Source organism: Hemibagrus wyckioides, linkage group LG09 (assembly GCF_019097595.1).
Source record: "Hemibagrus wyckioides isolate EC202008001 linkage group LG09, SWU_Hwy_1.0, whole genome shotgun sequence".
NCBI lineage: Eukaryota > Metazoa > Chordata > Actinopteri > Siluriformes > Bagridae > Hemibagrus > Hemibagrus wyckioides.
The window spans coordinates 23,081,901-23,093,934 of NC_080718.1; the positions used below are offsets into that span (position 1 = coordinate 23,081,901).

The 12,034-nt window shown below is 39.4% G+C and overlaps 2 protein-coding genes across 5 annotated transcripts in view; one reads left to right on the forward strand and one right to left on the reverse strand.

Moving 5' to 3' along the window:
• Window positions 1-4,411, forward strand: part of zgc:103755 (uncharacterized protein LOC449988 homolog) — a 69,604-nt gene extending 65,193 nt beyond the window's left edge. For all 4 annotated transcript variants that reach the window (XM_058400105.1, XM_058400106.1, XM_058400104.1 and 1 more), the window contains 3 exons: window positions 692-756; window positions 886-961; window positions 2,796-4,411. In XM_058400105.1, coding sequence (XP_058256088.1) covers window positions 692-756; window positions 886-961; window positions 2,796-3,174 — 520 coding nt within the window. In that variant the 3' untranslated portion in view covers window positions 3,175-4,411. The remainder of the gene's footprint in view (window positions 1-691; window positions 757-885; window positions 962-2,795) is intronic.
• A 2,659-nt stretch (window positions 4,412-7,070) lies between these two features.
• The window catches only part of alk (ALK receptor tyrosine kinase), a 410,764-nt gene continuing 405,800 nt past the window's right edge, over window positions 7,071-12,034 (reverse strand). Inside the window, exons 26-29 of the mRNA XM_058399951.1 lie at window positions 10,828-10,929; window positions 10,555-10,689; window positions 9,619-9,709; window positions 7,071-9,092 (exon numbers count right to left, since the gene is read on the reverse strand). Of these exons, the coding sequence (XP_058255934.1) occupies window positions 7,959-9,092; window positions 9,619-9,709; window positions 10,555-10,689; window positions 10,828-10,929 (1,462 nt within the window). The 3' untranslated portion in view covers window positions 7,071-7,958. The remainder of the gene's footprint in view (window positions 9,093-9,618; window positions 9,710-10,554; window positions 10,690-10,827; window positions 10,930-12,034) is intronic.

Genomic DNA, 12,034 nt, shown 5'->3' on the forward strand with positions numbered 1-12,034 from the left:
TGCAGGTTTCTGCTTTTTTGCTTTAAAAAAATGTTTTAAAACTCATCCAATAGTATGTTTTGTTATTTTTTTCTCCCCCATTTCCTGTTGCCACTACTGTTACAGTATTCCCTTGGAAAAATACAGTGTAGTGCTGTAGACAGTAAAGATTAATACCGATGGATACAAGAGGATACTGTATTTAGTAATTACAGCACTATGCTGTAACTGTTGATTACAGTAGTACTCCTGTGAAAATACGATAAATATCTGGCAACCCAGCTAGCAGGATTTTACTGAAAAGGTTTCCAGTGTAACGTTAAGCGTGTTTGGTGTTACCATGATGCTCTTGTTTGAGATATGCAGTATATACACATTCCTTCCACATGTTAGTGACCAATATGTTTTACTTTAGGGGAATTTTTCAGAGCAATGAGAAGATAAATACTGAGTTGTTTCCATTTTTAAGAAATGATCAAAGTTACACATATGAAGAATGACATTATAATGCTGGACTTTGAGTTTAATAATATGTTTGAAATCATCTCAATTGTACAGTGACACATACTGCAGTGTTGGTGACTTCTATCGTCATCTCTCTCTCTCTTGTGTGTGTTATGTAGCAATGGGATAATAACAGTATGTTTATTGAAGGCTAGGATGGTTACTGAAAATGATAGTAATTGATATTGGATATGCACTTTGCTCACAGGATCCATGGCTCTGTGGACTGCCTGTCAGAACTGTCCTCCTCTCGATACAATCACACCCTCACTGGTGAGCTCACGCCGGTGGCCTGTCCTCGTTCCTCTTGTGCTGCACCTGCTTTAAACTCGAAAGTGCTTTGAAAGATTACAGCAATTGCACTGGGAAATTAGGGTAATTTTGTGTGTGTGTGCGATCCAGGTATGCGTCGAAGTTTGAGCACCACTTCAGCCATTGCCACACAGCGAGAGCCAAATCGGAAGACTCAAGCAAACCGGTGAGAAATAATTTATCTCAATATTTACACGGAAATAGGATTTTTTAACATTTTTGAGTGGTTTAGATAATTAAAAGTACTCCTGTGCAGACCACTTCCCCGAATGTTTGGGTGATAAATGACTGATCTGCTGTAAACTTCTTTCATTATAAGGTTTGTCCACTTTAATAGGAACACTCAAATACCTTCTAATTCATGCAACCAGCTAATCAGGTAGCACTAACACAATGCATAAAATGCATATACAAGTCAAGACTGAATCTCTTTCTCTCTCTCTGTCTCTCTCTCTCTCTGTCTCTCTTACTCACACACACATACACACACACTCACATGCGGTAATTCTGTGGGTAGAAAGTAGAAATAAGATAATAGCAATGTCCGAGGAAAGCGCCCAGATTGGTTTAAGTTGCCAGGAAAGATAATGTACTAACTCAAAAAAAAAAAAAAATCACTCTTTACATCCATCATGAACAGAAAAGCATCTCAACATGCACAAAATCACTGAATCTTAATGTGGAGGAGCTCGAACCACAGAAAAACATATCAGGTCCACTCCTGTCAGCCAAGAACAGGAATCTGACACCATCATGGGTACAGAGTCACTGAAACTGGACAGTGGAAGATATAATCTCCACATATTTATGAACATGGCTGTATACAGGTCTATTAAATGTAGAGTCACTGTCCAAAAGGTGTTTCAGGTTGAACCGTTAAGGTTACAGTAAACTGTCAGACAGTGGTGCTGAGCATAATACTGCTCCCAGCATCAAGCTAACGTTTTCAGTATTAAATCAGTAAAAATTTCAGTATTAAATCCTCACTGTGTGCTTGGAAGTCCATTCCGAATACAGCCAAGAGGAAGTGGCCTCATCAGAAATGCACAGAGTGATGAATAGCTGTTCTCAACCGTCCATTTTCAACAAGTTATAGTGAGAATTTAGAGTTGACGCTTCTATTAAAATGCATAGGAAAGGCAGGACCTTCCTGATTGTAGCCATGAGGCAAGCAAAACAATCATGAAAAATTGAGGCCCTGACACGGGAAGGTAATTCTGTCCGAAGTTCAGAAGTTTGGGGCAAGACTCACCCGAGATGCATCTGGTATCACATCGGATTTTTACAATCAATTTTTGGAATTCTATATAGATAAAGTTGACTTATTTCATATTGTAAATAGAACTGTTTGAATATTTTTTCCCTTAATTACACATATATTGTCTTTTTTTGATCTACTTCAAATTAGAATAATAAGACTTTAAAAGCTTCTTATTACTTATATTATAAACTCTTATCAGATGTCTTTCTCTCTCTCTCTCTTTCTCTTTCTTTCTGTGTGTTTCTCACACAATTAGACTTCTTCTGCGAGTGCCTGAGTTTTTTGCCCTGCGTTCAACCTAGCAAGCAATAAATCTCGTCTCTTGCTTAATTTATGTCTTGCAGATGTGTAGAGTCTACTACCATTAACACCTCTGTGTGTCCACTGCCTAGATCTTATTATATACATGCTTCAGTTTGATTTACACAGTGTTGTGAAAAAGAAATAAATAAGAATACAATAAAAGAAAATATCAAATTGTGTTTGGAGATTCTGGGCTTTAAATTCACATTTAAAAAACCTATAGCTAAATAGAATCCTAATTTATCTTGCTTTACGTTTCTGCTGATTCTTTACCTGGGGGTAACAACTAATCCTTCCTATAATTGTCACTAAATATTATATTGAAACAATGAAAAGGTGAAAATAACTGCAAAATGGTCTTTTTGGTTTATATGATTATTTCTTCTTGTTTTTTTTTTGTTTTTTTTTTCCTTTCTGTCTTTGGTTCATTGTCCAGAAACCATTTGTCCAGCACACGCCGGCGGTGGAACTCGCTCAGCTCTGCCTCGGCTGCAGCATCTCCTCGGGGTTCAGGCACTCTAGGTGGCACCGTCAGCTCTTCTGGCACGGACGGCGCCGTCAAACTGCACCTGGGCATGCAGGTCCTGCTCAGCAGTGCCAACGAAATGGGCACCATCCGCTACTTTGGCACTGCTGACTTTGCACCAGGCCTGTGGCTAGGCCTGGAGCTGCGCAGTGCTAAGGGGAAGAATGACGGTTCAGTTGGCTCTAGGCGCTATTTCAGCTGTCGGCCTCTCCATGGCGTCCTGGTGCGCCCGAGCAGGGTCACCTACCGTGGCATTAACGGAGCCAAGCTGGTGGATGAAAGCAGCTGAGACCATAGGCTATTATCGTTTTCCCACCACTTTCACCTGTCTCTCAGCTCTGCCATGCTCTTTTTCTTCTCTAGTAAATAAGCAGCTGGATGGATGGAGGGACAATATGCTGCCAGAGGATGAGATGAAGCACTTTGAAAGCACAAAGGACAGGGTTATTAGTCAGCAATTCAGTGTGTGTAATGAGATTTATTGTGTGTTGTTTGGGTTCAGGATGATGTTTACTGGGGAATTGAGTTCAGTCATTTGTTTTCTTACTAGAGAAAGTTCACCTTGGAAGCGAGGTCAGTTATTTAAGTTCTACTCAATTAAGTTATTATTAAGTGAAATTTTAATTACTTAGTGATTCTGATTTTTGTTTGTTTGTTTGTTTGAGAGCTTGATTTATTTGGTTTGTTAGGTGAATAGCTGAAAAGTAGCAATTTGTAAGCACTTTAAACAAAAAAGAATGCGGAATATGACAATGACTTTCATCGAGCGTAAGGACGATGAACATGTTAATATTATGTTATAAAGATGTTATAAAGCATTTATAAGGTATCACATGCATTGTTGAATTGTTTATGAAAATGCGTTACGTTTTATAGCAGTGTTTGTTATGCATTAGGGATTATCACAATGAACTATGAAGTGATGCTCATAAATTAGACTACTGTTGGCATGGTATCAGTATTAATATAATGTGGGATAAATAGCTCTTATAATGCATTTTAAACATTAATGTATTATAAACATTGCTATAAACAGTGATTTCTTTTCATAAATCATTCTAAGATTATGTGTGTAATGCCTTATGAATTCTTAATAGCAGGAAAAGGTCATTATACATATGGCCTTCATAGAAGGTGTTACCCTAGGGTGTTCATTTTTTTCCTTTATGTTGAATTTTCTTCATGATTTATGATAAAGGACAGTGTATAGCCTGTGAGAAAATTTCTTTCATATTGAGATCTCTGCATACAATAGCACTTAAATAGTGTTACTACTGAACTCCTACACTTTTCTTTTTCCTCCCAAGAAATTATTTTGAAATGGTTTGCTGGGTAAAGCCTTATGTTTAGTGTTGCTATTTTTACTCTGACCATGTTCATTTTTGCTAAAGAAAGAGATAAACAGAATGGGAACTTTCTCTCAAAACGTTTGCGTAGACGAAATGAGTGAACTCACGTTTATCATTTATCCTCCTTCATTTTCCTTCTGAATGCATCTTCAGGAAATAAAATTTCCAGGAGAATTATTGAGGTGTAGCAGTGTATTCATTTGAAAAAAAGTCTTAAAATGGGCACAAAACATCACTGATTGATTGATTGATTGATTGCAATCCTATTTGGGAATTATTGTATGATTAACAGGTGAAGATTCCTAAATAGGAAAAAAAAAGCACTTAGACTAATCCCACAACATTCCTGTTGCCATTTAATGTTCCTCTCCAGTCGTCTTACTGCACTTAATGCATTAAATTGCGTAAACGACTCGAAGATTCACTTGCTGCTGAGGTATAATTACAGGGAAACTAGCCAAGTGACTGTATTTACAGGAAATGGTGTCTGTTACACCCAATCTAGCATCAGGAATGGAATTCTCTATAACAGAAACACAGTTATGATTTGCTCTTAGGAAAAAGCTAGTATTCCATCCTGAGCTTTTCCTTCAGACAAATTCCAGTATTTGCAGGAATAGCATCACCATATTCCCCAGTCCAATTCCCTTGCACTCAATTCTAAAGTGGAATGGGATGGTAAAAAGGGATTGTGTTGTCTCATATTGATATTTGAATCCAAACAGAGCACAGATCTTTCCCATGAGGGGAGACGGCACTCTGTTCTGTATGCAGTGTGGAAGAGCCGTCCAGTTCTGCGGTTTGTTTGTTGTGTATTTTGTCTGAATATAAATGAGCTGCTTTGGTTGCAGATACTGAGCTCAGTGGTTTGTTGACATTTTGTGCGCCAAAGGTTTCCTGGCAAATTTCCAACACATACTATTACTACTAATATTTTATAGTCATCATACTCATCATCAACTTCATCTGCTCTCATTTTACTTATAATCTTAAATCCTTCAATGAAGCATGTATTCAGTCAGCACACTGTTAAAAGAAGAAGCAGGGATCTCTACCTCATTCTCATAACACAGAGGTAGTGGGTTAACTGGATCACACTACTGCATATAGAATCTGACAAAAATCTAACATTTATCTTCATTATGCAATATTTTTCTTCATCTCTCTCCCCATTCTTTCAGTAATCAGCTTAGCACCTACTTAAAGCAGTCTCCACCGTGCTGCTGACTATCAACATAATTCCAGTTGAATTATATATAGGTATTTATATATAATATATAAATCCAGCTGATTTACTTATTATATAGGACTTAAATAGCCTTCCAGTGATTAATAGTGCCAGGGCATTTCTTTCACAGCTGAAAACACCCCATCAGCACCCCTTTTATTACATGTACACCTGCTCATTGAGGCAATTATCTCGTCAGCCAATCACATGCCAGCAGTGCAGTGCACAAAATCATGCAGATATGGGCTAGCAGTTTTGGGTATTGTTCACATCAACAATTGAAATGAAAAATCAGTGGCATGATTGTTGGCGCCAGGTGGGCTGGTTTGAGAATTTCTGAAACGACTGATCTCCTGGGATTTTCACACCCACACACACAAACTCAAGTCTATAGAGATTCCACAAAAATGTGCAATAAACACAAAACACCCAGTGAGTGACAGTTCTGCAGCCTTGTTGATGAGAGAGGTCAACAAAGAATGGCCAGACTGGTTCACGCTGACAGAAAGGCTTCAGTAACTCAGATAACCACTCTGTACAATTGTGGTAAGCAGAAAAGCATCTCAGAACGCAAAAGATGTCAGACCTTGATGAGGATGACCTACAACAACAAATGACCACGTCAGGTTCTACTTCTGTCAGCCGAAAACAGAAAGCTGAGTCACAGCTGAGATGTGAATGATCCTCGGGACAGTGAAGTACTTGTGATAAGCTATACTGCTTCAGAAGATCAGCTAGTGTTAGCAATATAATATAACCATGACCATGACTTTAGATAATGAGGATGTTTATAGCCAGTTAGTGTAGCGTGAACGAGACAATGATGTGCTCTGTGCTTTATTTTCTTGATAAGAATGCAGGCTACTGCATTCGGGGAAAGAAAAAAAAAAAAAAACTATAAGCTTTCTTAAAAATGCAGTAAGGCAGGCAGCCAGCACATATTACAATAGTCCAGTCTAGAAGTTATGAAAGCATGCATTAGTTTCTCAGTGTCATGTAAGGTTAGCAGTTTTGTTATTTTGGCTATGTTTCCCAGATGATGATAAGCAGTTTTAGAGATGTTAGCTTCTAAGGTTACACCAAGGTTCTTAACTGAAGGTTTTAGTTTTACATAAAAGCTGTTAAGCTCCAGGGCCAACCAACCTCCCTGCAGACAGACTTGGTGCCCAACAGCACTATTTCTGTTTTAATAGAAGAAAGTTTCTTTTCATATCCTCAGTATTGATGCAAACCTGAATCCTTTGGAATGTTGTTGTAGTCTGGTAATCCATAAAATAAGTGTACTGGATTTTTATTCTCTGAAATGTGGCCAAAATGCCCAATAATTACTTAGAAATTGCTTACCAAGCCGCCTTAGTACCACTGCTACTGAAAGAACCTCCTTCCATACCATACTTACCCTCCTGAGTTCCGTGGAAAGGTCCCAAAACCCTTGATTTAATACTAAGAGTATGGAATTGTATTGCAAACTGCAATGTAAACAACAAAATGACAGAAATGAATAGATATGAGATAACAGGTCAATATGTTAGTAGAAAACATTATTATTTAAATGATTTATGGCCCTTTTAAATATTTTTAAAATGAACCATTTATTGAATTCAATTGAACTGAAACAAAGAGACCAAAGAGCAATAATTAAATTTTCTGCAAAGATGGATACAGCTCTTATATACACAAAAGCTTCTTTCAGAAGCCACAGGTTAACTGAAAATAGATGGAATGAGAGAGATCAGTACCTCAATTCCTCTTTGAGTTAAATACATAAATTTACACCTCTTTCACAAGAGTCACACAAATCCTCGCAGTGTTCATATAACAGTAAAATTATTCACAGACATGACATTTTCCCTGACCACTTAACCCCTTTTCAAATACCAAGGCAACTGATTACCTTCCTGCTAATAGATGTCAGGCGCCTTTAACATCAACCAATCTGCTAAACAGAAACCATTACGAATTCATTTAATTCATTAAATTTCAAGTCAGATGAAAACTGCTGTAGTTTAAAAGCCAACCAAATTCAAGAGTGAACAAAATGATGCATAAATGAGTGGAGCGGTTTGCCTTATGAAGCACACTCATTAATAATTTACACTGTTTCCAAATAATAAATTAACAAATGAATAAATAAACAAGCAGGCAAGCAAACATCAACAAACTTGTTTTTCCCTGTGAATGTGAGAAACGATGTGAGGGCATTCTGCAGGTAAAGTTCCTCTGAGCAATTCCAGCACAATCTCTAAACCTGTAACCTATACAAAACTCCCAGTGCTTCCTCCATTTAATGACTTCTTAAAGTTTTAGATATTAAAACTGTCAGTCTTGTCCCAAAAGTCGCTGATAGTGAGGAACGAATGTTGGTCTGGCTGTGAAGCACGGCAAGGGGAGGGGGATGCATGATTGTTGTGAGCTGAGGTGAGCACAGACGGATGGCACAGTGTTTTCAAGCGGGCACTGAATAAAAGAGTCTGTAAGCGAGGAGAAGGTGGAGGGTTAAAGCACTGTGGCATTGTGCCCATCCATCTTAGGGAGTCTGGAGTCCTGAACTGTTCCCATTGTCACCAGCAGTGGACGGCTGTCCTCAGCAGTGCCAGTCCGGCCTAGTGAGATGGGTCTCTGCTGGTTGGTGAGGGTAGAAGGTGGCACAGCATTCTGGGGTCCAGACATTGACTCCAGAGGTAGACCCTGTTCCTGGTAGCCATACACAATATTTCCACAAGGGAATCGGCGCAGTCTGTAGAGTGGTACTGGGGGCAGGGCAGCTGAATCTAGCAACAGAGGGGTAGGGGCAGGGGCAGGTTGGGGAGGAGGGGGCAAGAGAGGCCTGCACTGCCCCTGTTGCTGTATCTGAATTTGTTGTTGCTGTTGCTGTATTTTTTGCTGCTGCTGGATCTTCTGCTGTTGCTGAATCTGGATCTGTTGTTGTTGCTGCTGAAGTTTCTGCTGTTGCTGCTGCTGGATCTGTATCTTCTGCTGCTGCTGGATCTGTATCTGCTGTTGTTTGTGCTGGTGCTGCAGGCCCAGGGCCTCAGCCATACTCCCAGTCCGGCCAGAGAGCTCATGGCCTTGATTTCCTACCTGCCTCTGGGCTTGGGCCTGGGCTTGAACCTGGGCTTGGGCCTGGGCCTGGGCTTGGGCTTGGGCCTGGGCCTGGGCTTGGGCTTGGGCCTGGGCCTGCTGCCTTTTCTGTTGTTGCTGAAGGAACCAAGAACCATATGTAGGGTTCCACAAGTTGGTTGGCTTCCCGTTACGGTTATCCTTCTCACCTGTAGGAGCTTGAGCAAAACCAAGATTGACATGGCCTCCATCCTGAGGAGCCGGTACAACAGAGGAGGGCTTGCTGCAGGCAGGCAGCACAGATGCTGAGGACACTGGTGGATGGGAGTGGAGCTGAGAGGGAGCACCAGGTACAGGTTTATTGTCAGAGGAGTGAGCAGTCATCAGAAGAGCCTCAGCAGCTCTCTTGGCCTCCTCTGAGCGGGTCACAGCAGTGGTTTCCTCTGTACCCTGGGGGGCAGCTAGTAAAGATGGTGCAGCAGGGTCATCTGGACGCATGGGTACCCGCTCCTCCTCCTCAGGCATTGGGCCATACTCAACAGGTAGAGGTACGTTTACCACGTCTGGATCCTGAGAAAGGGAAGGATATCACAAACAGGAATAATACCAACTTTAACTTTTTCATTTCATTGTCTGTACCGTTTATCTGATCTGTACTCGGGTCACGGGGAGCCTGTGCCTATCTCAGGCGTCATTGGGCATCAAGGCAGGATACACCCTGGACGGAGTGCCAAGCCATCGCAGGGCACACACACACACTCATTCACTCACGCAATCACACACTACAGGCAATTTAAAGACTCCAATCAGCCTAAAAGCATGTCTTTGGACTGTGGGAGGAAACCCAACTTTAACTTGTAGTTCCTAAACATGAAGGTACAGTGTATTGCCTTCAACCATGTATGAAATTATTAGTTTTAAGTATTCTCACTGAGTATTTTAACTATCGTAATTAAGTTATTTACTTTTTTTTTTCTAAATGTATTAGCAATACAAATTATTTCTACATAGTGTTTAATAATTTTTGTTCATAAACAATGTGACTGATTCTGTAATTACAAAAAATCAAGAAATCTCATAAAGACCACTACTGCACCTGCAAACAATAGTCAATCCGCTCTAGGATAGTGGAGAAGTTTGGCCTGTCTTCAGGTTGGTGTTGCCAGCTCTGCGTCATTATCCGATAGCTGTTACACATACACAAACACACACACAAAAAAGTTGACTCATTAAAATGTTGTGTTTTGTTTGTTCCCTCATTACTGGATTTTCTCCCTTACCAAGCCAGGCTATTTACTGTGTGGATGATTGCCTTTGGATAGCTGAGAGCCAAAGTAGAGTGAAAGGCACCCAACTGAGATTTGATTTAATCAAGCCTGTTTTTTAAGCTAATTACAATTTTCATTTTCATTGCACACCTCTTTTTTCCATTTCATCCATTGCACAAAGAGTGAAGGTGTCATGTGAAGGTTGATTAATTTCAATATGTAACATAAATCTGATCAGACAATTCTAAATAAGCTTCTGTGGCTGTGTCTTATATTGGCTGAGACTTTGCATTATTAATTCTGAATCAATGCCTCAGCTGATTAAGTTAGAATTAAAGTTATAAAAATGAGAGGATGGATGGAGGCAGAATGAAGGAATGGTCAGTGAAATTAAAGCGAAAAGAGTTGCAGGATATGATGTGAGCAGGATACAATATGATGAAGGAAACCAAACACCCCCCACCCCCACCCCCGCTTGACCTCATCACCACTAATGTCACCAAGAACAGGATGGGTTCCTTTTAAAGTTTGGTTCTTCTTCTCAAGGTTTCTTCCACACGACTCCTAAGGGAACTTTTACCTGCCACTGTCACCTCTAGCTTATTCATTAGGGATCAAAATCTACGTCCACATTTCTGTAAAATTGCTTTTTGACCATGTCTACTGTGAAAAGAGTATTGAATTGAATTGAAGTGCATATCAAGTCTACATGTTTATTCATAAACAAGGCCTTATATATAAAAGGTAGTGATAATGCCACTCACACTGGTCCTGGGCAGTTCTTTGGAGGATCCATCCTGCCACCATTAGTGACGAAATCCAGAACCTCCTGATTACTACGACTGGGGTACGGCATATATCCCATCGAGAAGATTTCCCACAGCAGTACTCCAAAAGACCTGAGTCATGTAATCATTGAAAGAAAGACGCAGAGAAAGGAAACTAAGTCATAAGCACAACTTGAAGTATAAATATATAAATCACAAGCTAAATACAGACTTGAAAAAAAAACTTTTAGATGACAGTATTGCTTTTACCATGTATCAGTTTTGGAGGTAAAGATTCCTTCCATAAAGGCCTCTGGAGGCATCCATTTAACTGGCAGCATGGCACGGCCTCCTTTCCTGTAGTAGCTGGCTCTGTGGGGACACATAAACACACACTAGATTTTTCATCCATACACAGGCTTCCACACCCACAGCAGCCAAGCAGAGCAACACTGTGACTGATTAACTGTACTCTAAGGTTACAGACAAAAGCAAGAGAATGAGAAAGTGTGTGAGAGAGAGGAAGAGGCCAACAGGAAGAGGAGAAGATATGTGACTGTAGTCATGGAAACAGCCACATATTCATCACTAAGACAGCAGGCAAATGTTGGCAGAAAATAAATTCATATTTCAATACAACTATTCCAACAAGTAGATCACAAGGTAGAGGTGTCTTTTCAGACCTTGTTCTCATTAAACTGCAATAAACTGCATTTGAATAAAATGCATTAGTTATTTTTTATAATAATAATCAGGGTCAGAAAATAACAAGGGTTCAAAAGTAAAAATGACCAGAAAGCCCCAGATATTTAAATTAAAGGGCAAAAAAGTAGACTTAGTTACTTCCTGTTTTTTATGAGGAACATTTGGTGTACAATATATACTAAATATAAAGACCACCCTAGGTTAATTCACACAATATTTCAGAACACTTTGCACATACATTGTCTATGCAGGTGTGATGGCAGTGTTTCTAATCTGCAGCAGAGATGGAGCGATGATTAATTAGAAAAATAAAATCTTGAAAAAAGGTTGAAAAACTTGAAACTCGTGCTAATGGTGATCTTCTTCATGGTTTGTAGGTCACAGCAAGCAGTAGGGAAGAGCACCACTCTCTTTCCCACAGACAAAAAGGACTTTATCAAAGAAACTATTCAATTATTATAATTAAATGGTCTGTTTATTTATTACCTCAAGAAACCTCTTCCATAACATTTAATTACTTATGTTTTTATGTTCATCAGAGAGAGAGAGAGAGAGATTTGTCATTTGAGGACCATAAAAAATATACTAAGTATTTAAATGCTATGGTTTCTTGAGATAAAAAATGTGCTGAGAATGAATACAAATCAAAATACAAAAAGTAAATGGATGGTTTACTTTCTTAAATGTTTAGAAAAAAAGGCCTCATAAAGATGCCCCTGAAAAGCAATGTTAGAGGGCAAATATTGCCTCTTAAAAAAAAAAAAAAACAACT